The 16,004-nt window shown below is 55.5% G+C and overlaps 1 protein-coding gene across 1 annotated transcript in view; it reads right to left on the reverse strand.

The window, feature by feature from the left end:
- HSPG2 (heparan sulfate proteoglycan 2) overlaps positions 1 to 16,004 on the reverse strand; it is a 106,062-nt gene that overhangs the window by 79,628 nt on the left and 10,430 nt on the right. Inside the window, exons 2-4 of the mRNA XM_012722090.1 lie at positions 12,530 to 12,598; positions 8,087 to 8,140; positions 7,968 to 8,005 (exon numbers count right to left, since the gene is read on the reverse strand). Coding sequence (XP_012577544.1) covers positions 7,968 to 8,005; positions 8,087 to 8,140; positions 12,530 to 12,598 — 161 coding nt within the window. The remainder of the gene's footprint in view (positions 1 to 7,967; positions 8,006 to 8,086; positions 8,141 to 12,529; positions 12,599 to 16,004) is intronic.

The raw sequence follows: 16,004 nt of genomic DNA on the forward strand, positions 1-16,004 counted from the left end.
AGTTTACTGCCCTCCCCCAGTTTTATTGAGATATAACTGACATATAGCTCTGTATAAGTTTAAGGTGTGTAGAATGATAATTTCACTATTGATATCATGAAATGATTACTACAGTAAATTTTAGTTTACTTTAGCCATCATCTCATGTAGATACAAAGTAAGAAAGAGAAAAAGAAAAAAATTCTTTTCCTGTAATGAGAACTCTCAGACTCTACTCCCTTAAAAGTTTCCTATTTATCACACAGCAGTGTTACTAGAATGCCGGTAAAGTACCTTACATCCCTGAGACTTATTTATCTTATAACTGGAAGTTTGTATCCTCTGACCGCCTTTCTCCAATTGGTTTTCATCCACATTAGCGTTTTAAATATAAATAAAAAATACTTATAAAAAATTAAGTTGGGGGCCCTCTCTGGTGGCACAACGGGTTAAAGCGCAGCACTATGAAGCTATCCGCAGCCACTGCAGCGCAAGTTTGATCCCCGGCCAGGGAGGTGACCCACATGGTGGGGCAGACCTCTCCTGTCTCGCCTGGGCTCCCCTCAGCAGTGTGTTTGGTCTGTCTGTTCTGCTCCCAGCTCTGTCTCTGCTTAATCCTCTCACCTCCCACACCTCTAGCCTGTTCTCCAGTTCTTATATGCATAAATAAGTGAATCTTTAAGAAAATTAACTTGTAGATACTTTGCTTTACCAGCAGCTAGTGGATAATAAACAAATACTTCTTTGAACTGAATGGTAACAATGGCACAGAATTCTGCCTTCTGGCTCTGTCCTGTTCTCCTGTAAGCCTGGTCAGCGAGCCTCTTCCTGGCTCTGACCCCAGTGTGCACATCTGTTAGTGGGGTCCAGAACAGTGACCCCTTGGGGAGATTATTCATGCTTCTTACATTTATTGGACAAAGTCTGTGTGCCACACATTTAACAAATATTACCTTCAGAGCAATCCCATGAGCTAGATCTATTACTTTCCTTATTTTATAAAGGAGGAAACAGATAGTGAAACTAAGTAGATAAACAAGATAATGCAAGTCAAGTGCTTAGCATGATAGACAGCTCATAGTAAGCACTAAATAAATTAGTAACAAGTCTTTTCCTGCACCCTTGACCTTTGAACGTCTGGGATTTGAACTGAGTGGGGACGCTTTTGCTTGGATTTTCTTGATTAACAGCTGATGCAAACTTAAGCTATTGATCAAAACAGTGCAACACTGTAGCTATATTTTATCTTCCTTATGATTTTCTTCTCTCTAGCTTATGATCAGAATACAATATATAGACATACAACACATATGTTAAGTGTTTATCTACAGCAAACTATTAGTCGTTAAGTTTTGGGAGACTCAAAAGTTATACCACACTCCAGCGTCCAGAACCGTGAGAGATAAATCTCTCAAGCACCCCTGCTCTGTATTTTGTGAAGGCGGCCCGAGCAGACGAAGACAATCCCCAATGACAAATTCTCTTACAATTTCACAAAACAGAAAACAAAACGTAAAGGGCAAATGTGATAACAGTTTCTCCTAGGCTCTAAGATGTACTTTTGTTTTCCTCAAGAGATTGGCATCGAAAACATCTACCTGTTTGGGGCCCTCCCTGGTGATTAGTAGCCACAGCCCCTTCAGCATGAGTTCAATTCCTGGCCAAGATGGTGACCCACTTGGCACGGAAGACCTCTCCTGACCCGCCTGCTGCTCCCCTCAGCAGTGTGTTTCAGTGGATCTGCCTGTTCCGCTCCCCACTCTGTCTCTGGTGAATCCTCTCACCCCTGTACCTCTGGCCTGTACCCCAGTTCTGTATGCATAAGTAAATAAATCTTAAAAAAAAAAAAACTTCTTGTCAAAGGCCTCTAGTCACTTCGAAAAACAGAGATGCAAAAGAAATATGGTCTTAAAAAAAGATTATACGTGGATTTTCCACCGGGTGGGGCTGGCCCCCAGGCCTTGCGTTATTTAAGGGTCAGAATTGTAGAAACCTTAGGCTCCTTCCCCAAGCTGGGCACTTCAGGACAATAGAGGTCCCTCAAATATCTGTTGCTAGATGGTCTCAGCCCCCAATGTACCATGAAAGACAGGTTGACCCTAAGTCCAGGGCAGCCCACTGGTCAGCCGGTCATGGTCACTGTCTATACCACAGGCCACATCAGTCGAGAACCCTTTGCCTACCCTATCTCTAAGGATGGGATAACTTTGGAAGACAACTTTCATGTCGCTGCAGGGATCCTATGAGGCTCAAAGGCACATGGGGACACATGGCTTTCTCCGGTGTTGCTAGGGTCCTCAACACCCCTCTCCTCTCCCTAAAAGTGCCCTGCAGCAAAAGAGAGAAAGGAGGGGCGGGGTGCAGGCAGAGAACCATGGCATGTTGCTCCCATGTGGGCCATCTCCCCAGGCCCAGCCTTCAAGGCTGTCTACCGATCTCAATCCCTACATCGCAGTGTGCTTCTCAAGAAATTAGCAAAGCAGAGCTTCTCCAGCTTTAACACTACAGGAATCTCCTAGGACCTTGGGATCTCATGCATACAGGTTCCACTGCAGTCAGGCCCGAGGTTCTGCAATTCTGACACACTGCCAGGTAGCCTAAGCCACATGTGCATGGACCACCTTGGGTCATGAGGACGGAATGGGCTTAGCACAGACCTAGCATACAGCAGCCCCACCCCCAAAAGCTTTTTCTCCTAGAGAGGTGACCCTTAAGAAACATCCCCAGATCGGGCCCTCCCTGGTGCGCAACGGGTTAAAGCGCAGCACTGCAAACCTATCAGCAGCTACCTCTGCAAGAGTTCAGTCCCTGGCCAGGGGCCCCCCAGGGCGCGGCAGACCTCTCCTGACCTGCCCGCTGCTCCCCTCAGCAGTGTATTTCCCTCGATCTGCCTGTTCTGCTCCCCACTCTGTCTCTGGTGAATCCTCTCACTGTCACCACACCTCTGGCCTGTACCCCAGTTCTGTATGCATAAATAAATAAATCTTTTTTTAAGAAAAATCCCCAGAGGGTCAGAATCATTATTTCTGTTACTACTGAGGTCCAGGGAGGCTGAGTGACCTGCCAAGCGAGAAAGAGGCAGCAGCAGCGTTCTAGGCCAGGTCTGCTGAGCCATCCTGCCCACGAGTATGGCTCCCCAAGCCCCATGCACCAGCCCTGCCCCTCAGCCTGGCCACCGGCCACCACCACCACTCCTGGGCCAGCCAGGCCTACAGGCATGAGTCCAGGCTCCACCCAAAAAGCCCTGGTGCCATCACTTCCACACCTCCAGCAGCCGCTCGGGGTGGGGGTGTTGGTGGTTTCGGGGAGGCGGGGGGCTCCACCACCTTATAAAGTGCCTGAGCTGCTCTTTTCCAAGTTGCATTTGATTTTACCCTGAGTGACTGTCCTCTCCTCACAGCCGAGGCCTCGGAGGCTGAGGCCGGCCGACAGCTTCACACATTCCTTCTGGAGCAACATTACCTAATTTAACCATAGCCCTGCTCTCCAGGGCTCAAAATAGCAGCTGCCAGTGGGGAATATGCCCTAACGTTATCAAAATAAATAATTCTGCTCCTCCCACACTCGTGGCCTGCACCAGCCTCAGGACCCAGTAAGGGAAGAACCAGGCTCCCAGGGCTGAGGTGGCCTGGGTGGGCCTGGAGTGCACGCCATAGCGCCCTCCCCCATCCTTCCAGTCCTCTCAGAGATGTCCTCTCCTACATGTTTCTAGGGTGTCTCTAGGCCCTGAGTCCCCCAAACACTCCCACTCATCTTACGGACCACTGCTGCCCTGGTTATCCAAGAGCAGGATGAAACTTTCACTCTCTCCTAATAACAGAACCGATTAAAGTATTAACTGCTACAATTCTCCAGGTAGTAATTATGAGCTAAATACTTCCTCCATGTTGACCGGCGGACACCTGCAAATTTGAGACTAATGTCTCCGATGAGAAACGGGTGCTCAGAGAAACCATGGATAGCGGAGCTGGGGGTGGGGGGGAGGGGCAGGCCCGAGGTGTCCCAAAGCCTGAACCCCCAAACCACCTTCCAGGTGGGGCTCCCGAGGGTCTGGGCCCGCCTGCTCTTGCCGGTGGTATATGACAAGCGGTCTGCTTACATGTTGATGCCAACCGACCACAGGGCCCTGTACACCGCAGCTCACGTTTCATTCTGCACCTACCGGCCCTAAGTCTGTTGCCAGGATCCCAAGGGCCCACGCTGCCTATCAATCTGTAACTCCAAGACCCTCCTCCCTGCCCCTCCACCAGGAGCTCCCGAGCAGGGCTGCCACATTGAAGCAGGGACAGCCCAGTGCTGACATACCTCCGGTGCAGCCAGTGGTGCAGGAGCCAGGAGGGCCGGCCTCCCCTCCCACAGTAATCATTAACCGAGTCAGTGCCAGGCAGGGCATGGATGCAAGAGCCCAGGCTGCGGCACCCCAAGGTTAGCTGCAGGCCCCTTCGCAGCTGGGGTATTCTGAGGCCACCTTCTGAGGCATTCGAGTCTCTGGTACAGGGAAGACCTGGCTGACTCAGGTAGGCTAGGAAGGCTCAATCTGACACCTTAGGGCAGTGACCCAGCAGGCACCCTGGGGGCCCTCACAGTCTGGGTCCCCTTAACTCACAGTCCTTCTTCCTGGTGCCCCTCTTGACATTATGAAGCCCCCTAGGCTGAGAGAGTTGGACAAAAGGACAGAGCCTGGGGCTGGGGCCTTCTTAAACAAGGTTAGGGGAGACAGAGCAATACCAAACCCCCAGGTTTACCGAGGACCAAATAGCAGGGACATCCTTGAAAATCACGGAATAATAGCTCCTGTGACATGTCACCTGGTAGTCTGGCTATGCAGATTCACAAGGTCTCTAACCTTTACCGATGCAAAGAAGGATTACCACCCCAGCTGACAAGTGAGGCTCAGAAGTTAGGCCACCAGCCCAGATCACAGTTGTAAGTGACTAAGTTGTAAGTAAGCTAAAATAGGGCTCACTGGCCTCAACTGCAAACCGCAGGATCAACAGAACAGAGTGAACTGGTGGAGGACAAAGGAGTCTCTAGTCCTGGCCAGAACCCCAGGGGTCCAGGGCTGGTGGGGGGGTAGAGAGGGAGCCTGCCCCTCACATCCACAAGTGCCAACTGAGGCTTCCAGCACCCTCCTACTGGATGGAGTGGGGCGAGGGTGGGGTGGGAGGGAGAACAAGAGGCCTTCTCCAGGTGGGGACCCTTGGGGTATAGGAGAGAAGGGATGGGACAGGCAAGCAGCTCCCCTCCCCCAGGAGGTCGGTTCTCTGGCTCTCCATACTCCTCTGGCCCCTGGAGAATTCTCTTCAATTGCTCAGGTGAAACCAAGGTGAGGCCCAAGCAGGCTGAAAGCTTTGATCTTATCACACATTCCTGCCCCAGAGTCCCTGTCCTCCCAGTCCCCACTTCCCCCTCCCCCACGGGGGGGGGGGGAGGGAACCAGGCTGGCTTAACCATTTCCTCCCTTTCCTTAAGTCAAGCCCAGGCCTGAGCTGATCTCTGCTCCCCAGACACAACCCCCAGAGAGAGGGAGGAAAGGGAAAAGCAGGCACTGCAGGCCTCCCTCATTTCAAGAAATTGGTGACACCATACCCCAAGCCTGCACGTTATAGGCAGCATCCATTTCTGCTAAATTAAAACAAACAGACACAGTATAAATAATCCTCACTATCTTTCACACCCTGCTCTCAGCTGAGCCTCCTGACACAGGGCCTGCTCTCCTCTCCACCCTTGGGGTCCTCTCCCTGTCCTGGCCCAGGGGGAGCTATCTCCCTAGATCTTCTCTTCCCCCAGCTAATTTCAAGGGAAACAGACCACAGTGCGACGAATAACACGTGGGGACTGAGACAGTCTCAACAACCTCAGGGATCCTCCAGAGCTCCTGTAGCCCTGAACACCTAAAAAGCTCTAAGAAATCTCTTCCTTGAATGCAGCCTGTCCCCACTCCTAAGTCACCACCAGCTCGGCTCAGCCTCTCCCATCAGACTCATCTGACTTTGCTGAATGAAAGGGTGAATGAGCTCAGAGATGTTAAGCGATTTGCTCTAGACCATAGGGCAGGGCCAGACATTCAGGAATGTGTGACTCGAAAGGAAGTGGGCAGGACCACAGGTGTAGGCACAGTGACGTCTAAGGGAGCAGGGGGTCCCCTCCTTCATGGGCTTCCTTAGCCCGGGGCCTGGCCCTTGAGGCCGGCAGTGCCAAGGAAGGATGAGGTGGACTGGGGATGGGGGCGCTCTGCCAGGTGGCTACCACCCCAGGCCCGGGGCAATGGAATCCCACCAACTCCATTCAGGAGAAGCTGCCCTGTCAGTGTCCGTGGAGTGTAAGGCAGCCTAAGAGAAAGAACGGGGCCCGTGTCGTGGGGAGGAAAAGCAAGACCCGGGGAAGAGGGGCCAGCAGTGGCTGGCCACCAGGGAGGCTCTGGGTCTGACCTCTTGCCTCCTGGGCTGGCCAGGTCCTGGGTAGGGCCCGGAGTGGACATCACCTCCGCGATCTTGGTGACTTCCTTTCATTCTTTCCTCAGCGTTAAAGACTCCAGCAGCAGGCCAGGGCCTTCCTGCCTGCATATTTGACAACAACTTGAATCCAGAGACAATGGGGACGCTCCAGGACCCCTGTCTCAGATACCTTCCTCTTCCACTAGCCAGGACCTTCTGCCAAATTGATCTCTTCCTTCCCTGTCAATCTGCTATTGTCCGGACTTCGAGCTGTGCTGGGACTTAGGGTTGTGGCGCCTCCTTCCCCAGCAAGATCCAGAGCTTTTGGAGAGGAGAGACCAGACTGCTAGTGGCTTCTGGGAGCACTGACAGAGCTGGGCTCAGCTCCCACCATCCTCTGCACATGGCCTGGGCAAGTCACTGCTCCCCTCTGAGCTGTTTCTCATCTGAGAAACAAAAGCATCATCACAATACATAAGAAATTTGATAATGTAGCACAGATCCTGGCACAATGTCTGATACAACGCCTGGCACACTGTAGGCCTTCGTGCACTGAGCGAGCGAGCAAATGGGTAGATGGACTTGCTCACTCATCGCGTCCTCCACCGCACAGGAGCGTTTTAATGCTAGAGTTAGGGCTTGTAGATAGATTCCACCTCCCAGCTGGGCTGTGTATACCAGTGTTGAGGTGGGAACAGGACTCAGAACAAGTGGCACTCAACAAAAGTTCACTGAACTCTAAACAGGGCCAAACCTACAGGGAGGTGGGGAGCTGATGCAAAGGAGACCATATTCCCAAAGGAAATCTCAGAGAAAGCCAAATCCAGCTTCCTGGGGAATGCTAGTACTGAGCTGGGATGAAGGCCACGCCCGAGACACAGGAGCTGGGTAAGCCCACATGGCAGAAATGCAGCCGCTGTGTACCTCTACAAGGCTGGCACAGGCCACCTCCTCCATGCAGCCTGCCCTGACCGGGCCAGCACTCCCAGATCAACCTCTCTGCACCTAAGAGGCAGGAAGGGATAACTTGGGGGTCAGACAACCTGGCTCCACACCCAGCAACACACATACTGCAGGATTTTGGTCTTTCAGGCCATCTCCTTTCTCTGTGCCTCCATTTCCCTCTGTCCGGGTTTAGGACAAGCCATCCCCGCAAAAGAGCCCGGTGTGGGGCTTGGCTCAAGAGAAGGCGGTGATTTCAATCAAGAGAAGATGTGAGTACCGTTTGAGCACTGGCTGATGGTGTGGGTGACTGAAGGCTCTGGGGAGGAGACCCTGGGGGCCACAGGGCAGAGAAAAGCCTGTCCCTCCTCAGGAAACCCTAGGTCTTGTTCCTCTGGCCCAAGGGTCACAGAAAGGCAAATGCTGGAGGGGGAGAATTGCTGAATGTAAGGCCAGGGGATTCTGGAGGCCAGGATTGACTCCATCCAACCCAGAGAGGGAGCCAAGAAGAGGCATGATCCCAGTTCCCAACTATTTGGAAACTGGAAGCGTTAGACAAGGAGAGGGATGAGTCAGCTGGATAAAGAAGGGAGGCCTGGGCTGGCTCACCGAGGCGGAGGCAGGCCTGGGAGGCGGCAGAGGCAGAGCTGGGGGCAAGAACCAGGGCTGAGCTGGGAAGGGGCCAGAGGCAGCTGGTTCTTCCCGGCATCTGTGGGATAGGAACTCACCTAAGGCCGCCCCTGAACCCTCCCGCAGCCCCACGGGCTGGGGCTGGGGGAAAGCTGGGGAGAGATGTCAAATGTGAAAAAGTGAAACACCTGGATGTGACCCACCCAGTGAGTGAGCGCAAGTACAAACAGCGTTTGGGGGGAGGGTGGGAGGGGAAGGGGGAAAGTTGCCACCAGGAACTCAGGAAGTTAACTTGTATCTCTTCCCCTGGGATCCTGCAGTTTCTCTGAGAGCCCCCAGGAGCCAAATTCAGAGCTCCAAGCCCCACCACCCCTGGCTACAGGTTTCCCAGTATGCCCAAGGCAAGGTCCTGCCTCCTGCAGGGGGGGGCTGGGGAGAATGGGGCTGGGATGGGGTCACAGGAAACCCCCATCTGCTGCTTCTCTTAAGATGCCTGAACATCCTTTCTGCACCCCAGGGAGCCACTTGGCCACATCTCTGGTTGCTCAGCGCCCACCAACTGCACACATCTGGGAAAGGGAAAGGGCGGTCACAGACTCCAGCCTTTCCCAGGCCACACCCTGGGGTGTGTCCCCCTTTTTCTCCCCCTCCAGGAAAGCACAATCAGGATGGAAGGGCGGACTCAGTCCTGCAGCTGTGGCCTCAGTGGGGGGAGGGGGGCAATGACAGATCAGATGAAGTTACATCCGGGGCTCTCACACTGGGACAGAGCAGCAGGAGGGGGATGATCCCTTTACTGGCCATTCTGTCAGCAAGTCCGGAGCAGGGCGCAGGGCGGGGAACAGAGGGGGCAGCAGTTCTGATCAGGAGGAGGTGTGCCATGCTGGGCACCGGCGAACCCCCGAGTCTTGGCCTCATGCGAGCAAGACTAACAGAGCAGCCAGAGACCTGTCACTTTCCAGACACCAAGCAAAGTACATCCACCTGGTCTCACGCCCACCTGGGAAACAGCCATCATGATTCCAAAATCTGATGCTCAGGGAGATAAAGCAACTTGCCCCAATTCCCACTGCCAGTAGGGCTGGGCCCTCAGAGGCCAGAACTTGCCCTCAGCCACAGAGCCCAGGGTAAGGGCCCAGGCAAGTGGAAGACCGCAGGGTGCGCTCCCGGAGCCCACATGTCCCAGGGCTCAGCAGAGAGCAGAGGCCGGAAGGTCAGCTCCCCTGCGCAGGGGAGCGGCCCCTTCGGACCCCAAGCATGAAGTGGGCCTTCTCAGCCTCCTAGTTTCCTCAAGGTCATTGGTGTATGTGCTTGATAAATGCCCACCTACCATGGACTAGCCCAGGGCGAACGGCAAAGAACAAAGCCAGTCTCCAAGCTCCAGGAGCTTCCACCCAGATGTGTGTGTGTGAAGGGGGTACGGAGCAGGAGACAATAAATTCCAAATCAGCACACAATGAATAAGCTCAGGCTGTGGGGTTCTAAGAGAGCAGCGCCCGCCCGCAGCGCCACAAATGCACACACAGTAAGGACCTCTGCACTTCATAGCACGGGGGGTGGGGGTTGTGGTGAAGGGGGCACCTAGCTTGGGGGTCAGCCCAACACGGCCCCCCAAGCTGTCCCCTCCACCACCTGCCATTCTCCATCTCCCCTGCAAGCCCACTCCTCACTGGCGCAGCTGCATCCTTCCAGACGCGTCAGAGACTGTGGAGATGTCCCTGACCCCTCTCCGTCCCACCCGCACCCAGCCATCAGTACATCCTGGCGGCCCTGCCTGCATACAGACTCAGGATACAACCACTTCTTCCCACCTCCCTCACCCTGGGAGCAGCTGCTACAGGCTCCTCGCTTTTGCCCTTGAATATCCAATGTTCTCTTCTCTACCCAGCAAGAGTGGTCTCTCATTTCACCCAGAAGCAAGTCCAAAGTCCTCCCGAGGCCGAAGTTCTGCCCACCACCTCCCCTTGCCACCCCCTTGGCCACAACGACCAGGATCCCCTTCGGTCACGCCGCCCCGGCCAGAGGCCCCCTTGCTGCCCACAAACACGGCAAGCTTGCTCCGGGCCTTTGCACGAGCCGCTCTCCTTGCCTGCTGTGCCTTTCCCTAGAGATCTGCAGGGCCCACACCCTCACTTCCTTCAACTACTTGCAATTCAAGTGCTATCAGGCCCCTGCACCCCACCTCCCCACTCGCCTCTTCCCTGCTTTATCCCTCTGCCTGAGAGGCCATCGTTATAATCTGTCTTCCTATACTAGCTCTAAAGAAGTTGCTAAGGAAGGAATTCACGCTTTTCTTTTCCCAGCACCTAGAATATGCTCAGACACTTAGAAAATGCTCCATAAATGTTAAATTAGGCCCTCCCTGGTGGCGCAGCGGGTTAAAGCACCGCACTAAGAAGCTTAAGCCGCTTCTGCATGAGTTCTATCCCCGCCTGCCCCGGAGGAGATCCACATGGCATGGCAGACCTCTCCTGACCCGCCCGCTGCTCCCCTCAGCAGTGTACTTCGTCGATCTGCCTGTTCTGCTCCCCGCTCTGTCCCTGGTGAATCCTCTCACCCTCCGCATCTCTGGCCTGTACCCCAGTTCTGTACGAATAAATAAATCTTTAAAAAAAAAAAAATAGGCCCTCCCTGGTGGTGCAGCGGGTTAAAGCACAGCACTGAGAAGCTTAAGCCACTTCCACATGAGTTCAATTCCGCCTGCCCCGGAGGTTACCACATGGTGAGGCAGACCTCTCCTGGCCCGCCCGCTGCTCCCCTCAGCAGTGTACTTCGTCGATCTGCCTGTTCTGCTCCCCACTCTGTCTCTGGTGAATCCTCTCACCCTCCGCATCTCTGGCCTGTACCCCAGTTCTATATGAATAAATAAATAAATCTAAAAAAAAAAAGAAAGTCTGTTAAATGACGTTTCGGGGGCCCTCCCTGATGGCGCAATGGGTTAAAGCGCAACACTATGAAGCTATCAGCAGCCACTGCAGCACAAGTTCGATCCCCAGCCAGGGAGTGACCCACAGGGAGCAGCAGATCTCTCCTTGTCTTGCTCACTGCTCCCCTCAGCAGTGGACTTCGTCAATCTGCCTGATCTGCTCCCCACTCTGTCTCTGGTGGATCTTCTCACTGCCCCAGCACCTTTGGCCTGTGCCCCAGTTCTTGTACGCATAATTAAACAAATCTTAAAAAATAAAAATAAATAAATGAAGTTTCACATGTGGGGAGCTCAGCGTGCAGAGCATTTATTGCATGTAAAATCTGCCCCTTCATCCATTCAACAGGTGCCCCAGATGCCCCCCGAGAATCCAGAACCACAACAGGGCACACTCCTCTGTGCTCAGGGAACGGGTTTTGGTGTGAGCTGACCCTAAAGACACCTCAGGGATGCCAGGAGGCCTTGGGACCACAGTCCTGGGGTCCCGCAGCCCTGACAAAGACGGGCATCAGGGTACGGAGGCGAGGGTGAGTTCTGGGGGCGGCTGAGATGTGAAGGCCACACATTCCCAGGCCTCAAAGAACCGCCTTGTTCCAGGGCCTTCATGCCGGTCCCTGGCCCAACCACCCCCAGCAGCCACGAGCCACTCCCCTCTCAAGGCTGCTTTTGACACAGCCCCGACGCCACTGGGCTGGGCAGTGAGGCTGGTGGCTCCCCGCGAAGCGAGTTCCACACATTCTTCTGGGTTTCAGTCAGCGGCTCTGGGTGCTGGGGCAGCCAGCGCACCCCAGCCAGGCCCTGGGAACAAGACGGGGCAGTGGGGCCAAAGAGGCCAAGACCCAGGTTGGGGCAACTCTCCGGCAGACCAGAACCTTCAGCCCAACCACCCCCTTTCTGGCAGGGTTGACATGAGGGGAGGGCCAGGGTGGGCCCTGGGAGAAAGGGACAAGACTCAGCTACTGGAGGATGGGGCCACCTCACCCCTCCTCCTCCAGCCTGACCCATCACAGCTGGAACTGAGCTGGGAAAGAGGCAACCAGCCAGGGAGGGCTGGAAGTCCTTCCCTCAAGCCCCAAGTGGTCTGAGGGTCCAGAAGCCACATGTCTGGCCTCCAAGTAGCCTCTGAATCATTGCTCCAGATCTTTCCACATTCTGAGCCTTCCTCCCGCCCTCTCTCCTAGGACTCCGCCCCAAAGTCAGGCAGCCCTGAAGCCTCTGTAGATACTTTCTAAAACTCAAGCCCCCAGGGAACAGCCAAGGGAACCCAGTGGGTTTAAGCAGGGAGGCTAGTTGTTCTCCCCATTACCTCCCACACAGCATACGGCCCAACATGGCCTACTTAGGCCTCAAAGCCCCTGGATTTGTATTCAATTGTCTATAGGGCCTCCGGGAACATTTGATGAGGAAATTAATTAATTGATGAGCCTACAAATGAACAGGTAATCCCATAATGACCGCCCTAGAGTTTCGTCTTTCCAGGCCTCTGCAGGGGCAGCCTTTGCCAGGAGGCCCGAGGTCGGGCACACCCATCCTGAGTGCCTCTCCGAGCCAGTCCCTGCCAGTTCTTCCCTGGGGTAGCCTCTGCACTACTAGGACCTGAGCTCTTAATTTTTACCAGCATCAATGACAACAGTTTTATCAACACCAACCGCGGGACGGTAGTCAGGAGAGCCACCGACCAGAGCTTCAGGGGGGAGAAGGGGGGTTCACAGTCAGCCCTCTGAGTCATGTGTTACTGGGCCAGTATGTAGCTCCCTGTGCCTCAGTGTACCTCAAGATTGGGGACCACGCTCAGAGCCTCACTTAATACATTCAACAGTTACAAGCACTCACGATCTGCAGTGAATAAAAACTCTTGGGGAGCTTAACTGGGGGGAGGTTAGATAAACAAATAAATACGTGCCTAACAGTGACAAGAAGAATAAAGCAGTGGAAGGGGACAATGAGTGACTGGCAGAGCAGTTGGGGGGTGGAAGGAAGTGAGGCGGAGGGTCACGTAGCTGTCTGGGGACACACAGCCTAGGCAGCATGTCTGGGAGAAAGGCCCTAAGGTGGAGTGTGTTTGGCAGGTCCAAGAAGCAAAGGCCAGCACAGGGGCAGTTGGCAGGAGCTGGGATTTGAGATGGGAGGCCAGATCTTGAAAGGCCCGGGGGGGCTCTATGAAGTCAGGGCTCGGGTCTGGCTGAGAGCAGCAGGGGGCCGGTGGGGGGTGGGGAGCACAGAGGCGCCCTCCCTGACAGACAGTGGGCACCCAGTCAAGGTGAACTGTCCATATTCTTTTGTCCCCACCTGGCCCGCCGCCCCAAGACCTCCCTCCTCTCCGCTCCAAGCCCTGAACCCTGTCACCTTCTGCCACCTTCCTTCCACCGTCTCCCAGGCTGGGCCTCAGACCCACAGATCCCAACTTGCCTGCGCTCAGCCTGGGAACAGGCCCGGACCAAGCCAGGCGGAGGCCGCGACTGCCCACACACCGGCAGCTCGGGCAAGGTATGGGGTGGGGTGTGGGGGGTTTCATCTCCGCTCCTCCCAGTCACCTCCTCTTGCTATAGGTGGAACTGCAGCCCTCCTTCTGGAAACCCCAGGGCACGCTGGCACCCCCAACCCAGCAGCGGGTCTGGAACAGGGGTGGCGGAGTCAGATAAGTCCAGGGGAAGGCTGAGGTAATGCTGCCCCTGAGGGAAGGGGAGGCTCCTCCGTTTCCCGCCTGCCTGCAGCCTCCCCAGCAAAGGCAGGAAACAGGTATCTCAGTAACTTCCCTCTTCAGCCTAGAAAACATTGTAATCACTCTCTGCTCTCTGCAGACTCCTGTCTCTTGGCAGGATCAGCCCCAAGAAAGGAAGGCTGAGGCCCCCTCAGGAAGAAAACGGGTCAGCAGGCTAAGGCAGCCCTGAGTCACCCCAGCCCAGCCCCTTCCCCCGCAAGCCTCCCCACCACCTCTAAATTCCTCCCACCCTTAATCACAGCCCACTGTGTCCTCTGTCTCCTGCCCTCAGTGAGGGCCTGTGCTTCCTAAAGCCCGACTTACAACCTCTCTGCGTCCTCCCCTCACCCCACTCACTATTGGCTGCAAACGTGAACTGAAGGGCACAGAGATAAAGAATAGCGGACAAGGAGGAGCTCAAGGCTAGCTGGGGCCCAGGGCTCGCAGCTCAAGTCACTTAAAACTTACAAGCTCCTCTCCCCCATTTTACAGGCATAGACACTGTAGGCTCGGAGAGAAGAACACTGCTAGATGACAGCTAGAAAGTGGCAGGGTTAGGACTCAAACTCTAGAGGCCCAGCTCTTTCCAGCCCCCCACTATCAGTCTGGGGTGCTATAGTGAGGACTTCAGTGTGGTGACTGTGGGCTCAATGATCCCACGGGATGGGGGGTGGGGACCTGATTTCTGGAAGAGCATGGGCGGGGCCTGTTCTTGGTCACCATAAACCCAGCCCCTGGCATGGAGCTGGGCACAGTAGGTGCTGAATGAATGAACCCCTGAGGGCCAGCGACTGTCATGGAACGCTGCTCCATGAGGACGTGGTGAATGAACAAGAGGATGAGGTGACTGGCTGCCCTCCGGAATGCTGTGGACTTTCCTCCCCCGCACAGGAAAGAGTTCCAGCCCTTCCCCACTCCTGCCACCATAGAGCCCAAGTATCCAAGAGCCCACCTGGTAGCAGGGGCCAGGGCTGAGGGACGGTCAGGAATAGAAGGCACCCCATGAGTAGGTGGGGACCTATTTTTTCTGGAAAGTGAGTATCAGGAGCTGCAAGTTCAGCTCACCGCTGGGCAGCATGTGATGACCCTGCGGGATGCTGGTGGGAGGCAGAGACTGAGGGCAAAGGAGGCTGAGCGCTTGGGGAGTGGGTAGCTCAGGTGTGGGGTGGGTGGGGCAAGAGAGGTGAGGTGTCAGGTCTGGGGTGGGGGGTTAAGAGTGACTCAGGAGGGCAGAGGTGAGAGCTGCCAGGTAGGCAAGGACAGGGAATCAGTCACTGGGCAAACACTGGCCTGGTTTAGAAAAGTACACTTGGCTCTAAGAACAGGGCCAGGGCCAGTCCAGGACCACCTCAAAGAGGGTGGGGGTGGCTCTGTGGTTCGCCATGGCAGGCCCAGCTCCCCAGTTGTGCCCCCACCCACATCTGCCACCAGCTCCCTGCCCACTGACCAGCCCCGCCCTTCTCGAGTTCACTCAGGTCCTCAGAGCCTCTCCTGGCCAAGTGCCTTCCAGGCCTCCGGACCCTAGGAATTCCCTTTTGCTCTGCGTGAAGCCAACCATGCTCAGAACAGGAGACCCGGCTGTAGGTGGGGGAACCCCTGCACCTTTAGGACCTAGAAAGGGAAAGCTGGGCAAACACGTCCACTGAGGGATCTTCACAGAACAGGCCGGCAAAGGGCAGGCACTTTCAGGCACATTCCTGCCGCTCCAGCCAACCACCTTCCAGCTATGCACTTGGAGGCCAGGCATGCTGACCTCCCTTGAGGCATGTGGGCTGGTCTCAGAAAGGTTAACTAGCTTGCCAGAAGTCACACAGCCACTAAGTGAAGAGCAGGGATTGATTCGGCCCCAGGGTGTGAACTCCAGGGCCGTGGGTGTTCGACACAAGCCTCAGCTGTGTCCAGAGGGTTCTTTCCTTGTGTCTGCCTAGTCACACACTCCCCCAGGGGAAGACAGCATGGCGGAATTCCACTACGGATCCATAGGGTCCCCATCACCACGGAGGAACTCCTCTCCAAGCTGGCACAGAAAGAGGTGCCATCGCCCTGCCAAGTTCCCACTCTGCTCCAAGTTTCTCCGCCTGGTCCCCAAGAATGGCAGGCCGGGCCATGCCTGGCGCGACTCGCAGACACGGCAACGTGGCCCGGCGACCCCGGGGCCCCCAGGGCCCCCAGGCCAACCGGCTCTACGCAGGACGCCCCCCCACCACCACCTCCGCCGGCGCCCCACCCCACAGGCCCACGGCGGAGGGAGGCGCCGGTCAGTGTTGGCCCGGGGTCCCCAGCGCGCACCGCGGTCCGAGCCAAAATCTCAGCCGCGCAGCCTCGGGCGGGCGCACTGGCCAAGTTGGCTCGCGCGGCGAGCGCGGCCCGGGCTGCCCCCCTCGGTCCC

This window comes from Condylura cristata, unplaced genomic scaffold (genome assembly GCF_000260355.1).
Source record: "Condylura cristata isolate star-nosed mole 26May11 unplaced genomic scaffold, ConCri1.0 scaffold00008, whole genome shotgun sequence".
In the NCBI taxonomy this organism is placed as follows: Eukaryota; Metazoa; Chordata; class Mammalia; order Eulipotyphla; family Talpidae; genus Condylura; species Condylura cristata.